At 44.3% G+C, this 17221-nt stretch overlaps 1 protein-coding gene across 3 annotated transcripts in view; it reads left to right on the forward strand.

Annotated features, from left to right (window-relative positions):
- The window catches only part of USP19 (ubiquitin specific peptidase 19), an 82539-nt gene that overhangs the window by 53933 nt on the left and 11385 nt on the right, over positions 1-17221 (forward strand). For all 3 annotated transcript variants that reach the window (XM_066596780.1, XM_066596779.1, XM_066596781.1), the window contains exons 18-25: positions 2905-3023; positions 5406-5543; positions 7373-7725; positions 10376-10486; positions 10600-10816; positions 11439-11591; positions 12082-12245; positions 12329-12507. In XM_066596780.1, the coding sequence (XP_066452877.1) occupies positions 2905-3023; positions 5406-5543; positions 7373-7725; positions 10376-10486; positions 10600-10816; positions 11439-11591; positions 12082-12245; positions 12329-12507 (1434 nt within the window). The remainder of the gene's footprint in view (positions 1-2904; positions 3024-5405; positions 5544-7372; positions 7726-10375; positions 10487-10599; positions 10817-11438; positions 11592-12081; positions 12246-12328; positions 12508-17221) is intronic.

A 17221-nucleotide genomic window follows, 5' to 3' on the forward strand; every position in this document is an offset into this window, starting at 1 on the left:
TCCCATTGCTTCTGGTCTTTTCTTGTGCAGATGAGAATAGGGCTGATTCCTCTGCACTGTGACAGCCCTTCAGATATTTGTAGACCGATATTATGTCTCCTCTCAGCCTTCTTTTTTGCAAGCTAAACATTCCCAGAGCCTTTAACCGCTCCTCATAGAACATGGTTTGCAGACCGCGCACCATCCTGGCAGCCCTTCTCTGAACTTTATAGGGGTATTGTATCAGTCTTTTTCTAAAAATTGGGGTGCCCAGAACGGGACACAGTATTCCAGATGAGGTCTGACTAAGATGTAGAGTAGAGGGGGATAATGACCTCACGTGATCTAGACTCAATGCTTCTCTTAATACACCCCAGAATTGTTTTCCTTTTTTGCTGTTGCATCACATTGTTGACTCGTGTTCAGTCTGTGATCTATTAGTATTCCCAAGTCTTTTTCACATGTGCTGCTGCTTAGCTCAGTTCTTCCCATTCTGTATGTGCTTTATTTCATTTTTCTTGGCCAGATGTATGTCCTTGCATTCCTCCTTGCTGTCTGTTCAAGCTTGTCTAGTTTTAACAGTTGCCTTGTCGATCCCATATTTGGTAATTTTTTTTCAATAAGGATGCTATGAAATACTTGTCGTGTCCTTTGCTAAAGTCAAGATATACTATATATACTACATTTTCCTGATCAACCCAGTCCGTGATTCTGTCATAGAATGAAATTAATTAGTCTGGCATGACTTGTTATAAACCCATGCTGGCTCTGGTTAATTACTCCATTCTTAAGGTGCATTTACACTGCAAAGATGATTGCTCAAAAGGTGGCTTTTAAACGATCATTTTGCATAAACTACTAATTGGTACTAATGCCTACTAGTCCCAAGTAGTAGTGTTTGAGCCATCGGGAGCTGTAATCAGGAACAGACCTCCCGCTGTTCCCTGATTTACCTTCTGTTTGTACTGCCAGTGTGACTGACAGCTGAGACAAAACGATCAGCTGTTCCCCAGCAGAACACCACCTGCGGTCCTGCTTATCAACTGTTCTACGGAACGATTGTTTTCAGGCAGAACTGAAATTCATTGTTCGGCTGAACAGTGAAAGATGGGCACAATTACAAAAGATGGCTTTTGAGCGATAATTGTTGTGTCCAAGTGGACCTTTTATTCAAGCATACATGCTTGTATAATGATTTCTTCAAAGATGTTTCTCAGTATAGAAGTCAGGCTCACAGGCCTGTAGTTTCCTGGATCCACCTTCTTCCCTTCTTAGACGATAGGGACAACATTTGCCCTTTTCCAATCTTCTGGGACTTCTCCTGTTCTCCAGGAATTTTCAAAGATTACAGCAGTGGTTCAGCAATTACCTCCGCTGATTCCTTTAGTATCCTAGGGTGTAATTCATCTGGTCCTTGAAACTTGAAATTTTGTAAGTTAGCTAAGTGTTCCCTCACCATGTCTCTGCTTATAGATGGCCTGCATTCTTATATTCCTTCAGTAGCACAGGGAAGATCAGTTGATGTAATACTTACTTTGAGAGAAAACTGATACAGAATATGAATGTAAAAGTTCAATCTTCTCAACAACATTTTTACTAATTCGCCTTTTTACGTCTTGTAAACATCCTATAGCATTTTTTGACTTTTTCTTTTGTTTTTGACCTACCCCAAAAACCCTTTATTGGTTTTGGCCTCTCTTGCAAGCCTCAATTCATTATTCGCTGTAGTTATTCTGACACTTGCCCTACAGTTTCTGCGGACCACGTTATATTCTTTTATCATGGCCCCCCTCTTTCCATTTTGATAAACCTCATTTTTTCCCTTTTAAGTTCTATGCTGATCCATCCAATTCAACACAATTCTAGAGAGTGACAAATCATTTTACCCTGTCTTCAAATCAGATGGATGTTTCTAGGTGTGCAGGATGCCTGGGGAACGAACGCCTTTTTTTCTGAGTGTGGTGCCAACAGTTGTAAACGGCAGTATAGACAATCAATAATATATCAGGGGTCTGCCACACGGGACTCCTACCGATCAGTTGTTTGCTGGGTCGGTGTGTTTATACAATTAAGCCGTTTTCTGCAAGTAACAGACAGCTCTGTTCTAACTAGGGTGTGGTGGCCAGACCTGGTATGGCAGGCAAAGTTTCCATACCCTTCAATGCAAGCTGGGCCTGCAGTACCAAGCCTGGCCACTGCAGTGAGAATGGAGCTGTCGGCTTTCTGCAGAAATCTGCTATGTGCACAAGCTGGCTGGCCCAGCGAACAGCTCATTGGTGGGTGTATTTGGCAACAGAACCTCGTTGATCTGCTACTGATGAGCCTTTGGAACGTCTGGTCAGGAAATATGAACAGCGTCCATCTTCTTTGAGTGAACTTACCAGATGTTTGTAGGGTAAAGGGAGGGAAATATCAGCTGAATTGTATGGCACAGAGGAAAGTATGTTGCGGAGAGTGTTCAATGTCAATACAGCTAAAGGAGCCCCACTATGTATTAGCTTATGGAAATAAATACTACTTCTGATTATTTCTCGGGCGTACAATTACTTTTAGTAGGATAGTGTGTTATGCAGTTTGTGCAATTTCCAGCACTCAAAGTAGTTACCCCATCACAAACGTTTGAGGCAATGATTCCTAACCTTATTACTGTAGTGGAAGCCCTGAAAAATTTATATTTCCACTCCTGAAAACTTCTAATGCTGTTCAAAACTTTGGGACCCCATGAATCCCAGGAGCTGGGAAGTCTGGTCCTCCATTGATAAAGTAAAGTGAGTGCACATGCATGGTCACACACTGCTCACCCAAGAACATTGAATCGGCTTTCCGTATCTCTTTTTGGTTTGAATACAGGGTGCTAGTCTCTGGACTTCAGTTGCATCTGTGTATTCTCAATGGAAACTAACCCATATTCTTTTATTGTTGCAGCGTCCCCAAGTACCAAGCATCCCAATCACCAAATGCTCAGCTTGTCAGAAAAAACAGATTTCTGAAGAGGAAAAGCTGAAGCGATGTACCAGATGCTATAGGGTCGGATATTGCAACCAGTGAGTATATCTTGTCTACAATACACTAGGCATGTACGTTGTAGGCTGCCGTATTATGACACTATGCATACATTGAATGGCCACTTTGTTAAACGCCCTTATCTAGTAGCAAATTGGATTCTCTTTGGCCTTCAGAACCACAAAAATTTGTTGTGGCGTCCAGCCAGATATCAGGGGATCCAGGGTGCGGTAGGAAAACCTCCACCACCATTACTCACCAGCCTGACATGAAGGGCTCAGCGATTCATGCTGCTTTTGCCAAATTCTGATCTCCCATCAGCACAGTGCAACAGAAATCTGGATTCATCTGACTTGGCGATGTTTTTCTTGCTGCTCGGTGATAGTTTTTGTGCTTTTTTTGCACCCTGGAGTCTTGCTCTTTTCTGTTGCACAGCAGCAGTGCTGGAACTGGTCATCTGCTGTTATAGCCCATCCGTGCTAAGAAATGGCAAGTTATGTATTGGGACACATTAGTTGGAGCACCAGACTTTTATTCGGTTGCAATTTGCTAAAGTGTGCAATACCTGTTGGTGAGAACAATTCCTGACATCCTCTTCTGACTTCTTTTCTTTCTTTGTTAATAAAAATAGACTTTTTATTAAAAAAACAAACAAACAAAAAACAGTTTATATGTAAAGCAATACAGACAAAACAGGTGGGCCACAGTACAATGCGGCAGCTTTCCTGATAGAAGTGGACGCGCAGGTCCAACTTGAATTAAAGGTTTTTTTCAGGGAGAATACAACTGATGAGCTATCCTCAGGATAGGTTATCAGTAGTTGATCGGCTGGGGTCCGTGTCACAAATACACAAAGGTCGAAGCGGAAGTCTCCATGCCGACCTCTGTGTAGTGGCCGGCGCTTGTAACCGCAGGCACAGCTCGCGTTGATTTCAATGAGTCGTGCCGGCCACTACACAGAGGTCAGCACAGAGACTTCCACGCCGATCTCTGTGTATTTGCGGCGCTGTCCCAAGCGACGGACCCCAGCTGATTGACTATTGGTGCCCTATCCTGAGGATAGGTCATCAGTAGTATTTTCCCTGGAAAGCCCCTTTAAACTCCATGGCCGGTTAACTTCCATTGTTAAAGGAGATGTCCCGAGGCAGCAAGTGGGGTTATACACTTCTGTATGGCCATAATAATGCACTTTGTAATGTACATTGTGCATTAATTATGAGCCATACAGAAGTTATAAAAAGTTTTTTACTTACCTGCTCCGTTGCTAGCGTCCTGGTCTCCATGGTGCCGACTAATTTTTGGCCTCCGATGGCCAAATTAGCCGCGCTTGCGCAGTCCGGGTCTTCTGCTGTTCTCTATGGGGCTCCGTGTAGCTCCGTGTAGCTCCGCCCCGTCACGTGCCGATTCCAGCCAATCAGGAGGCTGGAATCGGCAGTGGACCGCACAGAAGAGCTGCGGTCCACGGAGGAAGAGGCCATCTTCAGCGGTGAGTAGAGAAGTCACCGGAGCGCCGGGATTCAGGTAAGCGCTGTGCGGGTGGTTTTTTTAACCCCTGCATCGGGGTTGTCTCGCGCCGAACGGGGGGGGGGTTTAAAAAAAAAAAAACCCGTTTCGGCGCGGGACATCTCCTTTAAGTTAGACATATTACATAGTAGTAGTTTTGGTTGGTAGAATCTACGGAGCAGTACTGAAGCACCATAATGTAAACCAGATGTGTCGGCAGAAGAGCTCATTCCCGTCGGTTAAGATATATGTCTGCACTATCCATTGTATAAATGCAGACACCCCCCCCCCCCCCCCAACCATGTATACAGGCATACATATCTGCATCACGTTAGACGAAGAGTATTCGCGTGCAAAACACCTCTTCTGACTTCATTTAGCGATAAGTTGTTTTCGTCCGCAGAGTCGCCTTTAGCTGGATGTTTTTTTTCCTCGATTACACAATTCTCTGAAAACACTCCACATTCCCTGCAAACGCGTGGGATTCTCTCATGCAGCAAGCCCCGGCTAGTCTAGCACCAATGACCAGGGCTTGTTGGAAGTCACTTGGATCCCTGTTTTTTTTTTTTTTCAATCTAATGTGCATTCACACTGAAACTGATACACGGAAAACCTGTCCCTTTATGCTGCAGTCCAGGGTCACCGCTCTAATTTCCATAACAGTATGCCCCAATCTTGAAACGCCCGAGGTCTCTAATACCATGACTGTTCAGTGTCTACCGTAGTACATTAATTTACTAGAAATCGCTAACACTCTTGGAATCTCATTCTTGTAATGTTTTACCTTTTTACTAAGAGATTTGCAGGGTGATCATTTTGGGGTTTCTTATGTTTTTTCTTGCTTCTCTGTTGTCTTGGAAAATTAATTTGGATGTATTCTATTTTTCTCTTAAGTAAATACAACTGTCTTTGCTCTTCAGGGTTTGCCAGAAAACACATTGGCCTGAGCACAAAGTATCCTGTCGACCTGAAAATATCGGGTATCCATTCTTAATCAGTGTCCCAGAGTCACGGTTGACGTATGTGCGCCTTGCACAGTTGTTGGAAGGTTACGCAAGGTAAGTGTTACAGCAAAGCCACGTGATTCCTCCTAATCTTACAAAAATACATTCTCCAGCGTGACTATCTTGGGGCCATCAATGTTGTCTTAGGAGTTCACATGGGAAACTCATCTGTCTGAAGACCGTTTTGGTTTTATTTATAATACATATACAGGGTGTAGTCAAAAATCCTGATCCAGCGCTAGATCTCAATACCGGAGTCCTATATTGAAATAATAGTGTACTTGAATAGGAAGGTGTGGATGTGCTACACGATGGTATGGCACACAGGCCCCTGGGGGTTCTAGAACACGGATTTCAATTTTATGGGGTTTCCTCCTTCCGCTACGATATATGCACTGAGCCGTCGTTGGACCGGTGTTCATTCAAGGGACTCAACGCAGATCGGTACCTGAATCTCCTGCAGATGACATTGGATGCGTTCATGGATTATCCGCCCCTATCGTGGCAGGAGGCCACTTCCAGTACGCTTGCCTTACATCAGTCATAGTACCAATAGAAACCACAGATCATTCTGCTGCTATTTCTGATCGCTTATTAAATGTTTTTCTAAGTTAGGCTAACCGAGCGAAGTTCTCATATTTTGTATTTTTTTTCTGATATTTAATCCCGAATGGTGAATCTTAATGCATTATTTTGATGGATCGGACTTTATGAGCATGGCTATACCAAAATTTTTTAATTTTTTAAACTTTTACTGCCCCTTTTATTTGTTTTTACAATCATAAATACATGATTTTTTTTCACTTATTTTTATCTTTTTTTTTTTGTAGTCTCCTTACGGGACTTTTATTTGCAATCTTGTTTGGCATTGTATTCTGACGAGCAGTCAGAAGATGTGCCACAGGTATGCGTTAATAGGCATTCGTTCGTGGCGGCCCTGCACTGCAACTCAACAGCACCTAACTATAAATAAATCTTGCTATTTGTATAGCGCCAACTTATTCCGCAGCGCTTTCAGGTAATTATTATTTATTACCCCCACTGCTGGGTTCTCATCTTACCGACCTCGAAAGGATGGAAGGCTGAGTCAACCTTGAGCCAGCTACCTGAATCATGCGGGGATTGAACTTGCAACCTTCAGATCCTAGGCGAGAGCTTACACTCTGTGCCACACGAGGCTCCTATGTTATTGCAACGGGGCCATTCAGGATCACTAATTGCTGATCGTGACCTTTAAAGGGTTAATAGCTGAGATGATCAGCTAACCTCTGCCATGTGTGGAGCAGGAACAGCTTCCAATCTCATTCCATACAAATCTTGCACCCGGGAAACATACATGTATACCCTTTAGATTTAAATGGTGAAGATACGGTCATATGTAGAGGAATTGGTGCAGATTTTCCAATGTCAAATCCCACACCCAAAAACTACACCACTGTTGTGGATTTTGCCACAGGTTCACAGCAGACTGTGAAAGGATGAAATCTGCTATGGATCAGTGGCAAAATCCACAACAGGTAGTGTTAACTTCTTGTGGCCATACCTTTTTCTAAAGGGTTAATGCAGTTTTTTTTTTTTAAGTGATGACACATTGCTGGGATACACCATCCCTTTGTGACCGGTGGTACTGTGGACTTTGGGACCCCACCAATCATGAGTGTGAAGTGGCTGCAGAGCTTGATTCATTGCTGTGGCCCACTCGGTCTCTTCTTCTGCAGTAGTGGAATTGCAGTACGCAAGCAAATAGAGCCGGCTTTGGTTTCCTGAATGGGTGGATCAGTGAGCCGATTGCATATCTTAAGGATTAGGAAGTGAATATCTATTGGTGATTTATTTAGCAATACATAGGTAAACCTATAACGTGGTTTGTTTCTTTCCTCTAGGTATTCAGTGAATGTTTTCCAGCCTCCCTTTGTACCCGGAAGGACTTCCCCGGAGCAGCCTCCACAACCACTAAGTCCAGAGAAGCCGGATGCCCTGTCCCAGCCCAGCTGCACGTTCTTAGAAGAAGCTTCTGAGGGTGTTAGAGACTCTCCTGCACAGTCACTTCTCACACCTTCTCAGAGTCATACACTACAGCCAGGAGACTCCAGCATGCAGGAAAAGGCCTGTGTGGACAGGCACTCATTGGTCAGCAAGGACTCTGGTTTCTCAGAGCAATCTTCAGACACCTTAAGGGAGTTTGATTCAGGGGGCGAGAAAGAGACCTCCTATGAGAAAACTGTCAAACCCGAAGGTATTTGTTGTTGCAGTGTATCATGTCTGCCTGGTGTCTGCTGTATATCGCAAATGGAGCTTTGCTGCAAAGTTCAGAATATGAGATGACTGAGTCTGTCCGTTTAACTCCTTAGATGCTGCAGTTAATAACCGTGGCATCTAATTGCTTCCACAGAGGAGGAGAGCTTTCTCAGTCACCCCATAAGCCTCCCTGGGATGCTTTGACTGCCAGGGGCCATTAAAAGGTCACCTGATCTGCCATGTGTGGATGCTTATTCTGTCCTGCCCATTATACAAGCATCTTTCAATTGCATGCTTAAGGCCTCATGTCCACGGGGAAAATCAGGCCCGCTACGGATTCTCCATGGAGAATCCGTAGCGGGTCCCTCCTGCCCCGTGGACATGAGGCATAAAAATAAGAATAAACTTACTTCTCGCCCGCTCCGGATCTTCCCTTCGCCGCGGCGTCATCTTCTCTGCGTCGCGGCCGGATCTTCTTTCTCCGGCCCGGCGGATGCGCAGGTGACGTGCCCCGCGCATGCGCCGGCCCAAAGAAAAAAGATCCGGCTGCGACGGAGAGAAGATGGAGCCGCGGCGAAGGGAAGAACCAGAGCGGGTGAGTAAATTCCAATTTTTGTCTCCCGCGGATCCGGACGGCTTCCATAGGCTTCAATAGAAGCCCGCGGGAGACCCGCACGAAAATGGAGCATGGTCCAGATTTTTTCATGCTCCATTTTTAAAAAAATCACTTTTATTGACCATCCGCGGGTATTTATCTACCCGCGGGTGGTCAATGCATCCCTATGGGATGTGGATCCGCAGGCAGGAGAAGAGTTAAAATCCGCTGAAGATTTTAATCCTTCTTTTGCCCGTGGACATGAGGCCTAAGAGTCCTGATAAAGCAAAAAAGACGGGGAAAAAAGTCATCTTTTAAATGCTTTATTATGGAAAAAGTACATATAATTGGTATTTGTGCATCCATAATGACCCATACTATAAAATTAGCACATTTATTTTTCCCACTGTCAATACCATTATGACAGGATAGCATTTATGCTTATTTCTTCTCAGAAGAAAAATAAGTAAAAATGTAATCCATAAATCCTATGTACCCCCAAATTGTGCCATTGAAAACTACAACTCAAATCACAAGCCCTCATGGAGTTCTGTGGACAGGAAGAAGAAAAAGAAGTTTGTTTTAATGTGGTGATACAAAAGTGAATGACTGACTAATTTTTTAAAGAATTTTTTTTTTCTTTCTTTGGCCAAAGTAGTAAAGCAAACCATATAGAGTTTGTATTGTCAGAATAAGAATAAGGTTAACATGTCATCGATGATGCACAGTGTAGGTCATAAAACAGGTGGTGGATTTTGTATTGGGTGTAGTGTCTTTTGGAGGGGGGAGGGGGGTGTTATCTTTTCTGTTTTATGTCCTCTCCCTATTCTTCAGTACATTGTATATACCTCAATATGGTGCCATTAAAAATATATATATATTATCTCACTCGTCCTACAAGAAAATAAGACCCCTCATTATGGCTACGTTCACAGATGAATTCAAAGGTTAAAGGGAATATTTCTTCACCTTTAGAGCCCCATAACAGGTGGCTCAAAGATAATGGAACAGGGAGTCTGGGAGCTGTTTCCTATTCACCGGGCACACAGAGGCAGCGCTGTTTCCCATAGAAGTTGTCGCAGTGGCAGACGCCAGCAGCCTAACTCTTTCTGCGCATGCACCTCCCATAGAGATGAATGGGAGATGCATATGCAGGAAGAGTAAAGCTCTTGTGCGCCAACTTCGCAGAGACACAACGCTGGGACAGGATGCCCAGTCAGTGAGTATTAAACAGCTCCTAAACTCCCTGTTCCATCACCCTTTGAGCTTAGGGCTCATGTCCACGGGCAAAATGACATTTAAAATCCGCAGCGGATCTCCCGCGCGCGGATCCGCACCCCATAGGGATGCATTGACCACCCGCGGGTACATAAATACCCGCGGATCGTCAATAAAAGTGATTTTAAAAAAAATGGAGCATGAAGAAATCTGGACCATGCTCCATTTTCATGCGGGTCTCCCGCGGGGACGGCTCCCGCGGGCTTCTATTGAAGCCTATGGAAGCCGTCCGGATCCGCGGGAGACCTAAAATAGGAATTTAAAGCATTTACTCACCCGCAGCGGGCCGCGAAGCTCTGCTCTTCCTCACGGCTGCATCTCCCTTGCTTCGGCTCGGCGGATGTGCCCGGCGCATGCGCGCGGCACGTCGACGACGTGCCGGCGATGTGCCGCCGGCGTCAGGAATTCATCCGCCGGCCGAAAATGAAGATCCGGCCGTGAGGAACAGCTGATCTTCGCCGTCCGCTACGGAAAGGTAAATGCTTTTAAATTGCTATTTTCAGCGCTCATGTCCGCGGGGCAGGAGGGACCCGCTGCAGATTCTACATGTAGAATCTGCAGCGGATCTGATTTTCCCCGTGGACATGAGGCCTTATAGTGTAGTTTGTAGCTCCAAGGTGACGACTGTCCCTTTTAATGATTTCCAACCATTGGATTCCAATATATTTATATTTCCAACCAGTATGGTATGGATTGTACAGCAATATGTAGATCTGTTGCACGGTGATTAACTTTTTTTGTTTTTTTTCTTTCTTTTAATTCCTGCTCCCGTTAGCTGCTGTCCCAGGTTACCAGCAGTCAGTGGAGTCCTCAAGTTCCCATGCTGCCCTCTTTTATATCAATCTTATTGATTCCTCCGGTAGAGAGGTGAAGCTGGAAGATAAAGGTTTGTTCTGTTCTCAAGGGAGCTTTGTAATGCTTGAAAAAAAAAAACTCAGCCAAATATTTTGTCCTTATCTTACCCATATTCACTGCACATTCCCGTTTTGTACGGCGCAGGGGACATGGCGCTGGACCTGTCAGACGACTGCTCACTTGCTCTGGTTTGGAAGAACAATGAGAGGATGAAGGAATTTGTGTTGGTCGAGTCAAAAGAGCTGGAGTGTGAAGAGGATCCAGGATCTGCCAGCGAAGCTGCTAGAGTCGGCCTGTTCACCCTGGAGCAATGTCTAAATCTCTTTACCAAGCCTGAAGTGCTGGCTCCAGAAGAAGCATGGTGAGCTATGGGTATAACCCGTCCTCTCCTCCCACCTGCTGCCTACCCCTGTGTCGTCGGCGTTGGTAGTGCTAAAATTTTGCAAAGATGCCATGCGCTCCTCCCATCTGCGTCGTCTTGTACATGAGCAGTGCGCTAGTGAAGTCAAGGGTATGCACCTTGCTTTGCTGCACATGTGCCGGGAAGACACAGCCAGAGGGGCGCATGGCAGATTCATGAGATTTCAGCGCCACCAGTGTTGACTTACATACATAGGGGGAGGCGGTGAGTGAGAGGAGAGACCAGGTTATGGCAGTGGCGTGTTGACTCGCATGGCTCATGGCACCCTCTTTGACTTGCATATTGGGCACACTAGTTTCAAATTAAAAATTAATGCAAAAAGACTTTTTGCGTAAAAGTACGTGTGCTCTGCTTGTCATTACTTAACACTATGGCGGCAGATTGAGAAGGATTTTTCAGGTGACAGGTTCCCTTTTAATACCTTTTCCATACAATCAACTTTGTAATTAATGATGTACTTAGTAATTTTAGGAAGAATTCTCTTTAACCCATTAGTAGCCCTTTCACCCTATATTGGGTTTGTGCAGAGTTATTCATCAGGTGTTTTCTTGATTCTCCCCAGGTACTGCCCCAAGTGTAACCAGCACCGAGAGGCTTCCAAGCAACTGATGCTGTGGAGGCTGCCGAATATCTTGATCATTCAGCTGAAACGTTTCTCCTTTCGCACATTTATCTGGAGAGACAAAATAAATGACCTGGTAGACTTCCCTGTCAGGTAAGCACATCTGCTTTCGGGGTTTCCATTTTTTTTGTTCCGTCATGAGAGCAGAAAAACTGAATCCCTGCAGAGAACATATCCGTCCTATGATGGAACCATACATCCCAGGACGGAGCACGTTGACTTTAATGGGATCCGTCCAGCTTGCATCATGTTCTCTTCTTGCATCATGGACCATGCTGCACTATTTCACCACTAATTTTGGAAGGGTCTATGCCAGAGCCTCTGACACAGATGTTAGCAGGGTGTAAAATGTTAGTTACACTCTACTTTAATGATCTCTACTCTGTGACTCTCCAGCTACTGTGTAACTGGGCATGCTGGAGGTTGTAGTTTCGAAACAACCTGAGCCTCAGCTTGGAGATAACTGTTCTATGTGTTTAGACTCCGATACTTCACAATGTCTACGATATCTTTGGTTGAAGAGGTGATCCATGGAAAGTTGAGCTTTTAATATTGTAAATGTGTATTCACTTCCGTCCTCCAGGGGGCTAGACCTCACTACATTCTGCATCGGACAAAAAGAAGACCATCAGAGACCCATCTATGACCTGTATGCAGTAATAAATCATTATGGGGGGATGATCGGAGGGCATTACACTGCCTATGCTAGGCTTCCTAATGAAAAGAACAGTCAGAGAAGTGACGTGGGTGCGTATTTGGGTTTGTTTTTCTTATTGCTGCTCTTGTACGTTCCTTGTAGTCTCTGATCATCTCTCTCTTTTTTAATATAGGCTGGAGATTGTTTGATGACAGCACGGTGACCACAGTCGACGAGAGCCAAGTGGTGACAAGATATGCATATGTGCTCTTCTACCGACGGCGTAACTCTCCCGTGGAGAGACCAGTGCGGGGGCATCCGGCAGATCACAGGCCTGACACAGGAGCATCTGCTGAAGCTGCTGCTAGTCAGGTGAGAGTCAAAACATGCAGACACTATATCACTAGTAGCAGACAAAGCATGAAGAAAATGAGTGCTACTAATGGTGGTACAGTACTGAAAGCAGAATAACCAACAGCAGGGACTTCTTGGGCACCTGCCCATCGGAGGTGTTCATTTGCTATTTATGCATCCAGAGGGGTCCCAGCACATACATCAAACGTGTCAGTAGGCTCCATTTAGCTGACTGAGGCCAAAAAAGTGTCCTTTTGGCCTTTGTCAGGCTAGTTTTATATATGTATGTGTGTATATAATTTTTTTTTCTTATGTGTAGACTAGCACTATTCCATACATAGGCAAAAGAAAATATACCATGAAGTATACATTTTTACAATGTGACCCAATGGGCAGTAGAAGCCACTGTATGGCTATGTGTTGGCATATGTCAGAAGCATTCATAGGAGGAAATCATCCCGATGTATACATCTGACATATGGTAGTTTGCTACCAACATCATTGGTCCGTGAAAAGGGAACGCCACGCTTCTTTTTGCTATACTATTTGGATTCGGTCGGCCTTAGAGCTTGTCTCCTAATTGACTTCTCAACTATCCATTCATCTTCAATGGGACTGATGGAAATCGCCGAGTACAAGCGCTCAGCTATCTCTGGCAATCCCATTGAAGATGAATGGAGCGGCACAGCGCATGCACAACTGACTCCACATTCAATCTCCTCCATGGTGCAGAGAGGGGAACACCTTGAGCCCCCCCCCCCCCCCCCCACTCATCAGACCTTTTTTTTTTAATCACCTATCCTATGGATAGGTGATAAGTCAGTTATGAGACTAGCCATTTAAAGGGGTTACCCAGTATAATGTTTTATGACCCATCAGTGGAATGTGTCACAAAGCATTAATCTAAGGAGTGCAAGAACTGGGACCTTCCACCATGCTTTAAAGGGACCAGTTTTAGTCCAGTTTGACATGAGTGAGCGATGACCTACTGCCCATTTAAAATGAACAAGAGTTGTGGAAAGCAATTGAGGGCCTCATTCAGCAGTATCTATAAATACTGCAATTTAAATAACGAGGGACCACAGGACTCCAACTCGTAAATGGAAGGACACAAGACCCCCAACGGTGGATGATTCTCGGCAAAAATGAGCACTGTTTTTGTTGACAGTTTAGTTTAGATATATCATTTTATGACAGATTAGGTGAAGTCCTATCTGCTGTATTGCATTCTGCGATTTATGGTACAAGCAGCCTGTGACAGCCGGCTAAACCTAATAAAGCGTGTAAGCGCTCTTTACGTGAGTAGGACACACAGGCTGGCACCGATCCAGCAAACGTGAGAGGAGTGACTGAATGTTTACAATGAATATATATAATATTTATATATATATTATGTTATCTGGATGCTTTGGCTAGGTTTAGTAGCTTAAGCATTATCTATTTTCCTGCTCTGCGGTTGTGTGTTTGTGGGGTCTCTTTTTTGTGTCTTTTTTTTTTTCTTTTTCTCTACCCTGCTAAAACAATATCCTACAGATTCAACAAAGTTTAACTTGACTCTGATAACTTTGTATGACAAATTTATCTTAAGCCATTCAAAAGTTATTGTTAACACAACAGCAATCATTGTTAGGGTACCTTTACACAGGGCTTGGTTCAACTATGGCCAAAAATCGCTGTTTTGTGTACACGCAGCCACCGACGGGCACTGAGCGAGGAATCGTTTCTTAGCTTTTTTGTTCCAGCTCACTGAAATGAAGCGATTTCTCGTTCAGTGTATACAGGAGTTGCTCAGTCTCTGAACAACTGCCTGTTTGCAGTAAATGGAGGTAAATAGTTAGAAGTGATATCCTGTGCGCACCACTCCATTCACTGAACTATCTCCTAAAAGCACAGGAGAGATATTCGTTGGAGCAGCTATTGGGTCCTTGTGGGTCCAGTTGTCCTGTGTAAGGGTATGTTTACAAGTAGTGGAATTGTAGTGGAAAATTTAACAGCAAAATCTGCACCCAGCAAGAGACATCGGTGCGGAATGTGACTATAAATTAGCTGCATTTCCATAGCTGATTTCAGAAGCTACCGCACTCTCATCACTCCCGACGTCTTTGCGCTGTCACCTGGCAGCAATTCCGCAGTATTCCCACTACGTGTATACGTACCCTACAGATATCTTACAACAATTGAAACTGTAGCACAAAGTTACAATCCTCAAGTTAAACTTTGCTGCATCTGTATCCGATGAGGGATTCTTTGTAATGTCTCTTTAAATGGTAGAACTTGCTCTGTCCATTGATGAGAAGATGGCAGAGACTTGCAAGAAAGACACATCTGCTCTCCTGACATCGCTAGTTCAGTAAAGACTTGTATTCCCCCATAAAATAATCCTGGAGCAGGATTATTTTAAATAATTTAGACCTCGGCAATGTGCTGTTGTTCCTACTAGACGTGTGTGAATAAGTTAACAATTGGGTGTTCTTATCTCCTGTGTTATTAGAGGGTGTCCCTTCACAGTCTGACACTCGTAAACCTTGATCAGACAATGTCAGTCTTTGCAGGTACATGCCTCATCGACCTTTTCTAGAGGGGGAGACTGGCAGTGGAGTTTTTTTTTTTTTGGTGCACTTTTTAATTTATGGGGAAAACAAGTATTTACTAAAACTGATGTCATGAAAGCTGACTGATCCTCTGTAAACTGCTTCTGCTGACCAGCAACACAGTAACTCATGTCAACCAGTCCTAGATGAATGCATTGGTACAGTACATGCTGCTTTGCGCTTATTGCTTTTATTCTCCATGTTTCGGCCAGAATTACAGATGCAGGGTGCAAAAGCGGGTCCAGCAGGAAGGGAACTTCCTAATACTTCCTATTTATATTTCCTATTCCTTTGGGATCCACTCTTCGGTTAGGCCCCAACTGCATACGATTCCAGCATGTGAATGTGCTTATATTGGGGCATGGGAACACTGAATGTCCATATAGGTCTTGTATACCTTTCTCCCAGGACCTCTGCAGTTATTGAGCCTTTAAGTCAGACATAAAGGATCATCATTAACTGCCCCAGTAATTTTATGATAGTTTTTGGACCACAGACATAACCACTTACAACCTCTTCCCACCAATGGAGATCTGCTCTGTTTGGAATGGGGTGTTCATGTGAAAATAAATCTTCACAGTTTTATAGTAAATGTTATGGATTGTAGACCTCGTGGGAATGTCTATTTTCGGAATTCAATCCTTACCCGTTAAAGAGAACCTGTCATCACCTATGAGCACCATGAACTAAATTCTGGTGATCATAAGGCAAGCCCTAAGGAGTCCAGGGATGTACTTTGCATACTTGCCCAGCTTCCCGTTCCCACACTGTCGCCCATAGACGTTGGCACACAGATGGTACATCAGACTTATCTCTGCAGGTTGTGCGCGCGTACATAGTTTTCTAGGGGAGTTCACAGCGTACAAAGGAGTCCACTTCCAGGAAGCCAGGTAGATATAAAAAGCACACCCTGGACTCCTCGGGGGTCTACCCTATAAGCACCTCCCAGAGGGGTTTCTGACTGGTGGGGATCTGGTGAAAAATTGGGGGAGTTTCAAAACTTCTGGAGAGTTTTATGCATAAAACAACATTCACAACCCGTCTTGTGTGCATTCAGTGTATGTGTCAGGAAAGCTCCTGGTGCGTATGCTCCTCATGTCTGTATACCCCCTTATGCCCAATGGAGGGCAATAGTGTCAGTGGGGTTTCCACCCTGCCGGTATGCGTTAGTGTCCCTTTTGTAACTATAAAGTGAGTCACCGCCAAAAAAAGGGTCTGCTGCATAGTATACGTTTTTTAAAACCATTGTGGCTTATGGCTTACGTATGTCTGTGGCTTAGTGTAAGCCTTCTGTCGGGGGGTACTTGTGATATACAGCTGTGATGTGACATGAACAGAGCCGCTGTGCTCTGTACGTTCCTCCTTTTTGATACATTTTTTTTGGGGTGGGGGGAGGAGAAATTACTTCTAGGCGTTGTATGAACGGCTCAGAGAGAATGTTGCTACCTGAACTTTCCTTCTATTCGGCTAGGGTAACACATATATCACACTGCAATGTTTCATTTTAATAAGTTGCAATAGTGTCACATTGTGACCCGTGACCCAACGCAATTGCAACATGACAGTCAGGAAAATCTAAATTTTAGTCGCATGATGATCTAGTCTTGCCTGCAACCTGTCTGCAATTTAGCTGTTTAGTAGTGAAATTGCAGCGCTGAAGCCAGTACTTCCGTTGCAAGTTACAGATCTTTTTTGGTTGCACGACTTTTCTGACTTAGTCTTACTCATGAGTGGAGCGTTACTAGAAACAGAAGGGTCTCTGGAGAACTTGCTACAACTCTGTATTTCATTGTCATCTTTCATGGGCACTATGTGATACAACACTTCCTCTATGCACCGTGGCTGCCTATGGTCAGGCTTCTGGGTTACGGCAACCAACTTTTAAAACTTTCTGCAATATCTGTTTGTCTGGAGGCTCCAATTTTTATATTAAAAGGGGACTTTAGTCTTCTATAACGATAACGTAGACTATCAGTGGGGGTTTGATCTCCTAAATTGAAAATTCTCAAAATTCTGACATCCGGTAGGTACAGCATCTTTGTCTCATGCAGTTGCCGATCTGCCGCTGTGTTTACATGTATCACTTCTTCTACAGTAAACACAGTGACAGACTGTTAACTACAACTCCCAGCAAGCTTATT

This window comes from Eleutherodactylus coqui, chromosome 3 (genome assembly GCF_035609145.1).
Source record: "Eleutherodactylus coqui strain aEleCoq1 chromosome 3, aEleCoq1.hap1, whole genome shotgun sequence".
Classification (NCBI taxonomy): Eukaryota; Metazoa; Chordata; class Amphibia; order Anura; family Eleutherodactylidae; genus Eleutherodactylus; species Eleutherodactylus coqui.